Source organism: Mus pahari, chromosome 7, assembly GCF_900095145.1.
Source record: "Mus pahari chromosome 7, PAHARI_EIJ_v1.1, whole genome shotgun sequence".
Classification (NCBI taxonomy): Eukaryota; Metazoa; Chordata; class Mammalia; order Rodentia; family Muridae; genus Mus; species Mus pahari.
In genome coordinates, this window is record NC_034596.1 from 55,708,700 (window position 1) to 55,719,321 (window position 10,622).

Sequence of the window (10,622 nt, forward strand, 5' to 3'; positions counted from 1 at the left end):
CCCCCTCCTCCTCCTTCTCCTCCTCCTCCTCCTCCTTTTTGGTTTTGGTTTTGGTTTGAGACTGGGTTTTTCGGTGTATCATGGTATTCATTTTGTAGATAACAGGTGCTGTTAACATTGATAAGATAATGAAATTCTTCCTCACCTATCCAGTCATGAGCCTCCACACAAATAGCATACAGGGTAAGACCAAATTACTTTTACTAAAAACAAAACAAAAACTCTCATTCCTTTTCAGGGAGCAAACTTGTAAGGATTTGACCTTTGTGTTAACATTTTTCTTAACTAAAACGTGTACTAAGTTGTGTCAAGTACAAAACCAGCTTCCTTATTGGCATTGCAGATAGGGTAAAGTGGAATCCAGAAAATACACACAGGAAAACACTGGCAACTTCCCCAGACCCGCTATTATACCAGCAGGCTTTAGGCCCTGATGGAAACAACTTTGCTCAGGATCAGAGTATAAAGTGCCTCTTCAACTAGATCTGACGACCTGCTGGACCTAGGTCCGCACCCTCAATTTCCTTATCATTAAGAACCATCGCATTCAAGTTTCGAGTTTTTAACGACTAAGGCACGCAAAGCGATTCTCAGTATCCACAATAATTATTAGCTGTTAGAATGAAGACTCGTGGTGGGTTCAGTTCACTAATGGAAGGCAACCTGCGCCTCCCTACACTCTGGGCATGCGCAACAGCAATTCTTTGCCATGCCCTTTTCTGATTAAATCTCTTGGGGAAGGCAAAAAGGGAGGTATAGCCTCTTCCGTCCCATGGGAAGAGTTTAAGAGCACTATGAAGTCAGAGACGTATCAAGTTTAAGGGGATGCCTTTGCAGACCCCCCGAGATAGGATCTACCACACCGACGTAATCCCTCTCCGCTCTGCGCAAGCAGAGGAGCGCAACCACCGCAGGCGGCGAGGGGGAGGAGCTGAGTGACTTGCCGGTTTCTCATTGGTCCAGAATCACGGCTCGGCACGCTTCTTCCCCTTCCGGTCCTTGGGTGGTCGAGGCCGGAGAAGAAACCCGCGCTCATTGGCTGGGGCGGGCTGTCAGTCCTTCCGCGTGGAGCGGCGGGCGCGGCGCGGCGCGGCCTGGAGAGCAGTCGCGAAGCCTGCTGCAGAGAGAAGATGGCGGTCGCCGTGAGAGCTTTGCAGGAGCAGCTAGAGAAGGCCAAAGAGAGCCTCAAGAACGTGGACGAGAATATCCGCAAGCTCACCGGGCGGGACCCGAATGATGTGAGGTACGGATCGGACGGAACCGCAGAGGTTGGCGAGGTCCGGGTCCTCGGGGCCGGGCGCACCGGGGAGAGAGGGCAGCCGGCCGCTTGTGGGCCGACTGGGGTCAAGGGGCCTGTTTCCCGGGCGGCGGGCGAGCCCTTGGCTCGGCTCGGCGGGGAGACGCCGTGCCTGCGCCCTCGGGCACGGGGTGCAAGTGCTTGCGAATGGGCGGAAGGCGAGCCGGGCTGCCCGGCATGGTTTCCGCGCCCCCGGGAAGGCCGAGACCACGGCTTCCCGCCCTTAGCGCTGCAGGCCCGGAACTGCAGTACAAAGCCCCTTTCCACCCCTGCGACTCCGGACCCGGGGCAAACCGGAGGCCCCCTGGGGCGCCAATGGCTGCCTCTCCCTGCTGGCCTGGGTGTCCTTCCCTTGGGGTTGGCAGATAGGACCTGACCCAGCCTTATTAATATGTAGCAGTCTCGAGGTGCATAGATTTTCGTAACGCTGGTCTTGGGGAAGCAAGAAAGAGGATTATGATTTTTAGTTTTCGAAGAAGTGGATCTGAAACCGTCATTTTAGAATGATTTGTGTTCATTTCTACTTAGTGTGTACCTTAGTGTGTGGAAGTATATGATGCATCTCATATGTCTGCATAGGACTTTTACACGGATTATAATTCTTTTTTAGGCCCATCCAAGCCAGATTGCTGGCCCTTTCTGGTCCTGGTGGAGGTAGAGGACGAGGTAGCTTATTGCTAAGGTAAGGTCTTTCGTAGATGTTAATTGCTGTTTCTAATAAATGTTTTGCAAAAGTAGAGGTTGGAGAATATTAATTAGAAGAGTTTAACATAAACTTAACTGTGTTTTAAAGTTCTGTAAAGGCTTTTGACATCTGAGAATGTAATTGGTGGCAGGGTGTTGTTCATGTAATTGTTTGCTTAAGTTTGCTTTACTTGTGCTTTTCTTTTTTATGAAATCAACTAAATTCTCTAACCGACTGGAAATACCAGTTTCCACTAATGTTTCTCAAGCTTTATGGTGGATGTTTGTCATTGCAGGCGTGGATTCTCAGATAGTGGAGGAGGACCCCCAGCCAAACAAAGAGACCTGGAAGGGGCAGTCAGTAGGTATGATTTCAAAAGATGTCTGAAGAGTCAGTCCGTACCTTGTTTTCTAGGACACTACAGCTATTTCTGTGTCATTAGGATTTATTTGAACTCGGCTAGCCCAGTTTACAAAACTCAGTGGGATTGGAAGAAGTAACACTTTCTGTTTTGTACTTTGAGAAACACCAAGAAATGTTTGGATGTGATAAGATAAGTTTGGTTTGGAGCGTCTTGCTTCTCCTTTTCCCCCCACTGATAAGAAAGTGGTAAATGAGATGTAAACTCAATAGAATATGTCTTCTGGAGGTGGGTATTTGAACACTCGCCCACCTTTGATTGATTATGCATTTGGTTCTGTAGTGGTCATTTCCATTCTTTTTCCCATCCTAGGCTGGGTGGGGAACGTCGGACAAGAAGAGAATCACGCCAGGAGAGCGACCCAGAAGACGATGATGTTAAAAAGGTACTGAAATTAAATATTAGAGGATGAACACAATGCTTAGTGTGCTTTGAAAAGCATGCACCCAAGTACAGGAAATCACTGATGTTTTCTTTTCTCTCATAGCCAGCACTGCAATCTTCCGTTGTAGCTACCTCCAAAGAACGCACACGTAGAGACCTTATCCAGGATCAGAACATGGATGAAAAGGGAAAGCAAAGGTATGTGCTCGCCACGTCAGATCGAGTGTTAAAGGAAGTCACACTTAGTCAGATGCTTGTAGGGTCTCTTAGAACGTGTGAGTGTGGTGTAGATCAAGCAGACATTGATTTTCTTCTTCTGTTTCTTAGGAACCGGCGAATATTTGGCTTGTTGATGGGCACTCTTCAGAAATTTAAACAAGAATCTACTGTTGCTACTGAACGGGTATTGGTGCCTTTGTTTTTTTCTTTTTTCTTTCTTGCTTTGCCTCATTTACTCATTACCAAATAGGAGATTAATGTTACATAGTGCAGTTAAGGGTGACTTTGAACTCTGGATGCTCCCACCTCTACCTTAGAATTGCTGGAATTCCCCACCCCGCCCCGCCCCCCAGACTGGGTTTCTCAGGTAGCCCTGGCTGACCTGGAACCAGCTCTGTAGATGCCTCTCCCTTCAAAGTGCTGGAATTAAAGGCATGCACCTATGTGTTTTTGAAATGGGGTCTCACTATATAGGTCAAACTAACTTCAGACTCAACAGAGACCTGCCTGCCTTTGCTTTCTGGGTGCCAGGATTAAAGGTATTCACTACCATACCTGGCTTCATAGTAGGTTTTTGCCTTTACTTGATGTGACTGGGTGTTGCCTATGTATATGTCTGTACACCCTATGTGTACAGTGCCTATGGAGGACAGAAAGCCCAGGGAATTTTCTTTAAATTTTATTTATTGTTATATCTAAGTACACTGTAGCTGTCTTCAGACACACCAGAAGAGGACGTCAGATCTCACTATGGGTGGTTGTCAGCCACCATGTGGTTGCTGGGATTTGAACTCAGGACTTTCAGAAGAATAGCTGGTGCTCTTACCCGCTGAGCCATCTCTCCAGCCCCCTGAATTTTTTTTTTAATTACATTTATTTGTGTGTGTGTGTGTGTGTGTGTGTGTGTGTGTGTGTGTGTGTGTTGAGGGGATGTCAGAGAACAGCTTGAGAAACCACTCCAAGGTGTGAGTTTGGGGGGCCGAGCTGAGGTTATCAGGCTTTGACAGTGTTCACCTTACCTGTTGAGCCATCATACTGGCTCTGGAATCTGTCTTCTTAGAATAGGGCCTCATGAAGTCCAGGCTTGAACCGTTGGTCTTCTTGCCTCCCACTCCTGTATCCTGGAATTACAGATACTGATCCTGCTCAGGAGTTGTAATTGATCCCAGCACTTGGGAGGCAGAGGCAGGCGGNAGGCAGAGGCAGGCGGATTTCTGAGTTCAAGGCCAGCCTGGTCTACAAAGTGAGTTCCAGGACAGCCAGGGCTACACAGAGAAATCCTATCTTGCAAAACCAAAAAAAAAAAAGTTGTGATTGAGTTTTATTACACACCCAAAGGCAATCCATACCACTCTGGAAGCTTCTATAAACTTTTATTTCAGTACACCTACAGATTTATTTCTGTGGAGCTGCTTCCGTAGGAAAACTAACGGGGAAATTCTGATTCGGCTAGAGTGGGAGGGTAATAAATTATTTGCGCATTCAGTTTGAGAATATGAAATGACTACACAAACAGTTGTGATGGTGAATGCCTATACATCTCAGCACTCAGAAGGCCAGGATAGGAGGAACCAAGAGTGCCTGGTCTGCCTGGGTTGTGTAGTGAGGCCTGGTGAAACATAGGGAGACCCTGTCTCAACCACAACAACAAAAAATCACATCACAAACACATTTTTTTTTTTATTATTTTTAATGTGTGTGTGACAGAGCAAGGACACGTGCACACATGTTTGTGCCCAAGGAGTGAGAAGAGGGTGTCTGGTTTCTTGGAGTTAAGAGTTATGTGTGTTTGATTAGCCAGGCTGCTAACATGGTTTTTAGATCCAAACTCTGTTCTCATGAAAGATCAGTATGTACTCTGAACTCATGATAGATTAGTCTGTACTCTGAACTGCTGAGATACCTCTGATGTGTATCTCATGTTTGAAGTTTTTTTTTAATAGAGAAAGGGAAATATAACTAATTACTTGCTGAATTAGGACTTCTACAAGGTGTGGTAGTATATGCATATAATCTCAGAAGTGTAATAGCTGAGGCTAACCTGGACTACCCAGCCAGACTGTCTCAAAAGCTAGCTGTTGCTCATATATACTGTTTAGGAGCAAAAGGCTGACAAGGCCTGCCGTGCTACATATACATAGTTAGAGGCCAGCGTGAGCTATATTAGAGTCTATTTAAGGAAAACAGATGAAAACTTGAGTCATATCCTGTTATTTAGAAAGAATAGTTGAAGCTCTTCATATAGTGTTTTCAGTAAAATGCCTACCATGCAAATATGGGGGACCTGAGTTCCATCCCCAGAACTCAGGAAACCTCGAGGTGGTAGTAGGCACTTGTATGTTGGTAAGGTGGGGACAGATGGGTTCCTGGAGCTCAGCAAGGGCCTAATACACTGAGCCATCTTGAAAACCTAGGTGAGATTGCATTAAGGAAGCTCTTGTGATGCAATAGATTGCTCTGACTACTCTAGTGACTTTAAAATTTGGATATTTGTGCCGGGTGTGGTGGCGTGCGCCTTTAATCCCAGCACTTGGGAGGCAGAGGTAGGCGGATTTCTGAGTTCGAGGCTAGCCTGGTCTACAAAGTGAGTTCCAGGACAGCCAGAGCTATACAGAGAAACCCTGTCTCCAAAAAAAACAAAACAAAACAAAAAAATTTGGACATTTTTGGGAAACTGCCTCAATCACTATTTCCCAAACACAAATAAATAAAAATTAAATGGAAAGAAATGTGATGAAAGTGTACAAGTAAATTTACATAGTAAAATTTAAGTTTCAAGTAAGGAAGATGTGTGTGGCCTTTATTATAATTAAATTAAAACTAAATGAACCTTGGTTGTCTTTTACTAAAGAAGATTACTTACTTTTAGCAAAAAAGACGCCAAGAAATTGAACAAAAACTTGAAGTTCAGGCTGAAGAAGAGAGAAAGCAGGTTGAAAATGAGAGGAGAGAACTGTTTGAGGAGAGGCGTGCTAAACAGACAGAACTGCGGCTTCTGGAGCAGAAGGTTGAGCTTGCACAGCTGGTAAGCAGGGTTTTCAATCCTAAATTAGGTAATTGTTCATGTTTACAAATTGTTCATGATTACCTTTTTACCTTTAGCAAGAAGAATGGAATGAACATAATGCCAAGATAATTAAGTATATAAGGACCAAGACAAAGCCCCATTTGTTCTATATTCCTGGAAGAATGTGTCCAGCTACCCAAAAGCTAATAGAAGAGTCACAGAGAAAAATGAATGGTAAGTATGTGAAGTCCATTGATGTTTCTTAGTGGTAAGACTATACATACATTCACATATGCCCGTATTTAAGAAATAATTTATTAGTTCAGTTTTGGGTTGTTTTTTGTGATATTCTGAAATTGATAATGGTGTCAGGGTTCAGGGGTATTGTCTGGGTGATTGAGTTTAACCTGAAACTCATTTTATAGGTAGTAAAGACTTCATGTAGGATTTCTGTGTTTTGGAGGCTAGAGAGATGGCTCAACAGTTAAGAGCACTGACTGCTCTTCCAAAGGTCCTGAGTTCAGTTTCCAGCAACCACATGGTGGCTCACAACTATGTGTAATGTGATCTGATGCCCTCTTCCGGTGTGTCTGAGGACAGTGACAGCGTACTCACATAAAATAAATAATTAAATCTTTAGAAAAAAAAAAAAAAGACATTTTCTTTTTAAAGAATTTTGTGTTTTAAAATCCGAGCAGACATAGAAGAATGATAAGGAAATAAGACAAAACAAACCTAAGTCCATATCAGATACTCATATGGAGGGCTAGACACTGGTGAGTGGACATTTTGCTGTGGCTGGGAACAGAAAAGTTAACTAAATAGTGGTTCTGCTTTGACGGGGTTGTGTTAAGCTTTACCCAGCATAAAGCTCGGCAGCAGATGTGTCCCTGGTGTCGCTCAGGGTTTGTCCAGGTTTGTGTGAGTAGAATCCCTAGGTTTGTAGGTGTCTTGTGGATATTTGCATTAGACCTTGAGTTCAATTCTCAACATACTCCCCCACCCTAAAACAAACCGAAGCAAAACCTAGAGGTACAAAAAGATGATTAGTTGACAGTGACCATCTTTGACTTGGTATAAAATTGATATTTTGAACTTTAACTGTCATAAAGTTTACACGTGTAAATTTTTATTGTTTAGCTTTATTTGAAGGTAGACGCATCGAATTTGCAGAACAAATAAATAAAATGGAGGCTAGGCCTAGAAGACAATCAATGAAGGAAAAAGAGCATCAGGTGGTGCGTAATGAAGAACAGAAGGCGGAACAAGAAGAGGGTAAGGTGGCTCAGCGAGAGGAAGAGTTGGAGGAGACAGGTAATCAGCACAATGATGTAGAAATAGAGGAGGCAGGAGAGGAAGAGGAGAAGGAAGCAGGTATAGTTCATAGTGATGCAGAAAAAGAACAGGAGGAGGAGGAGCAAAAGCAGGAAGTTGAAGTTAAGATGGAGGAGGAGACTGAGGTAAGAGAAGGTGAGAAGCAGCAGGATAGTCAGCCAGAAGAAGTGATGGATGTGCTAGAGATGGTTGAAAGTGTCAAAAACGTAATTGCTGAGCAGGAAGTGATGGAAACTAATCAAGTTGAAAGTGTAGAACCTTCAGAAAATGAAACTAGCAAAGAATTGGAGCCAGAGATGGAATTTGATGTTGAGCCAGATAAAGAATGTAAATCTCTTTCTCCTGGAAAAGAGAATATTAATTCTCAGGAAGTGGAAAAGGAGTCTGAGGAGAAAGAGGAAAAAGAAGAGAAAGAACCTGGGCCCCAACCTGAGCCTGTGGCTCAGCCTCAGCCCCCACCTCAGCCCCTGCCCCAGAGCCAGCCCCACTCTCAGCCCCACTCTCAGCCCCAGCCTCAGCCCCAGCCTGTACTCCAGTCCCAGCCTCTCTGTCAGCCCGAGACTTTGCCATTAGCTGTTTTGCAGCCTCCACCTCAGGTTATTCAGGAGCAAGGGATTCTACTACCTGAGCGGAAGGATTTTCCTATAGAGTCCGTAAAACTCCCTGAGGTGTCTGTAGAGCCAGTCTTGACAGTACATTCAGAAAGCAAGAGCAAAAATAAGACTAGGAGCAGAAGCAGAGGGCGAGCAAGGAATAAAACAAGCAAGAGTAGAAGTCGCAGCAGCAGCAGCAGTAGTTCCAGTAGCAGCTCTACTAGTAGCAGCAGTGGGAGCAGCTCCAGCAGTGGCAGCAGTAGTAGTCGAAGCAGCTCCAGTAGCAGCTCCAGCACAAGTGGGAGCAGCAGCAGAGACAGCAGCAGCAGCACTAGCAGTAGCAGTGAGAGTAGGAGTCGCAGTAGGGGCCGAGGACATAACCGAGATAGAAAGCACAGAAGGAGCGTGGACCGGAAGCGAAGGGATACTTCAGGACTAGAAAGAAGTCACAAGTCTTCAAAAGGTGGTAGTAGTAGAGATACAAAAGGATCAAAGGATAAGAATTCCCGCTCTGACAGAAAAAGGTCTATATCAGAGAGTAGTCGATCAGGCAAAAGATCTTCAAGAAGTGAAAGAGACCGAAAATCAGACAGGAAAGACAAAAGGCGTTAATGGAAGAAGCCAGGCTTGCTTAGCCTATTTGCAGCAGAAGATGTCTTGAGTAAAAGGATTACCTTGTAAAGAGGATGCTGCCTTAAGAATTGCATGTTGTAAAAATTCTTTTTGGAAAATACAGACTGTTTGTTTACCAGACATTCTTGTACTTTTTGCATAATTTTGTAAGAGTTATTTATCAAAATTATGTGAGGTTCCAAAATATGTAAAAATGATAATAATAAAAAAAGATTAACATCCTTTGTCATCTTTTTTAACTACCCTATTACTCTTCAGTCAGAATCTGTATATTTTAATAGGTAAATCTTTAAATTGTTCCTTATGTTGTGTATCATACATTGCTTTTGTAGAAATAAATATGCATCTTTCATTATTTTTGGGATGTCCTGTTGACACGTGTATAATAAATATCTTTATATCATTTTCAGTTTTTGTCACAAGATACTGAACATGATTAGGATGTTTTTGAAGGCTTCATCACTTTGATTTGCCTGAAAACAGTTGCCAGGTTTTTACAGCTTTGACAGGGAATAGTTCTTTTAAAACATTTAATTATTTCCTATCTTACAGTTTTTAATCTAAGCATTTTTCTGTTTTTCATTAAAACCATTCAGTTGGTAGATAACTTAAACAGTACAATTTGGTTGTCATTTCACGATTATAGAACAACATTCTCTTGTCCTCACAGCTACTTGTGTGATAACAGCATAGTGTGTAATCTGTCATAGTTATCACCTCCTGGGTGGTGGGGGTCGGGTAAAAATCTCTTCTAAACTTGGTTTATGAATTTGTGGTCTTGTCTTTTTCTGTTGGCTATAACTGAAACATGCCAATCTGTGTTTTCAAGAGTTTTTGTTTAAGAAAGTATTGTATGGAAGTTTACACAATGAAGGAAATTCATCTAGACTTGAATATGTAAACAAGATAACACACAAGTGTACCAAGTGATTATTAACTTTGTTGTTTATAAATTTGTATGGACCTGGAGTATCTGTTGCCCATTACTATATATGTGCAAATAAATGTGACTTAGACTTGTGACTGTTTAAAATTAGTACTTGTATTAACGGTTTGATGCGTATGAGAGCATTTAAATGACAGTGGCTATTTTAACATTGTAGTTTTAGCCTGACATTAAATATTCAGTATATTGTCTATAAGTAAATGGTTTAAGTGAAAAATGAACAAATATCTTCATTTAGTTTTGTGTCTGAACCACTCATGTGTTAAAGCAAATGTGAAGAGAATTATTTTTAAAAATCCTTTTCTTGGATTAAGCGAACCACCTACATCCAAAAGCATGCTGACACCAAGATGGGCTTAACCAACAACTTGTACTTGGCAAAATGCTTTGGCCTTGTGCTATGTAATGAAACAGATTGGTAAAGGAATGACTAGATTAAAAATGACAGGCGCACTCCCCATTTATTTTTATTTTTATTGAGACAGGGTTTCTCTGTGTAGCTCTGGCTGTCCTGGAACTCACTTTGTAGACCAGGCTAGCCTTGAACTCAGAAATCCACCTGCCTCTGCCTCCCAAGTGCTGGGATTAAAGGAGTGCACCACCACTGCCCGGCGCCCTCCCCATTTTAATCTAGCATATAAATTTATTAAGGAAGGGGGGGTAACTCCAAGAAAGGAGTACTCAATATCATGTTTTACTTAAACGTTTTGTCTGTGGGTGTGTGCAGGCACCAGGGAAGCCAGAAGACACTGAATCCCTCGAAGTGAGGGTTAGGTGTCGCTCCTTGTGCATGCTGAGGAACAAACTTGGGTCCTCCACCAGAGCCCTGTGAGCTTGTAGCCTTTTTGTTGACATGTCTCAAGTGCTAGGAGTAAAGGTGTGTGTTACCACAACCACCCTAAACAAATTTTTTAAAGCTCTCATTTCTGGATATTTTAAGGGTTTGTGTATTTCTAAGTATTTTACTATTTCTAATTTAGAGCATACATACTATGTGTAAGATATTCAACATGGAATTTTATGAAAAGTAGAATGCAGCCTTCACTGTAAACTCAAGCATAGCAATGCCTTCCTTTCCCTCCTCCCCTCCGTTCATAGTGCC

The 10,622-nt window shown here is 43.0% G+C and overlaps 1 protein-coding gene across 1 annotated transcript; it reads left to right on the forward strand.

Moving 5' to 3' along the window:
* The first annotated feature begins 1,054 nt into the window (after window positions 1-1,054).
* Window positions 1,055-9,640, forward strand: Pnn (pinin, desmosome associated protein). Its single transcript, XM_021202048.2, has 9 exons — window positions 1,055-1,243; window positions 1,908-1,979; window positions 2,278-2,346; window positions 2,716-2,788; window positions 2,891-2,985; window positions 3,115-3,190; window positions 5,876-6,031; window positions 6,109-6,247; window positions 7,154-9,640. The coding sequence occupies exons 1-9, from the start codon at window positions 1,131-1,133 to the stop codon at window positions 8,551-8,553; spliced, it is 2,193 nt and encodes a 730-aa protein (XP_021057707.1). The 5' UTR covers window positions 1,055-1,130; the 3' UTR covers window positions 8,554-9,640.
* The last annotated feature ends 982 nt before the right edge of the window (window positions 9,641-10,622 follow it).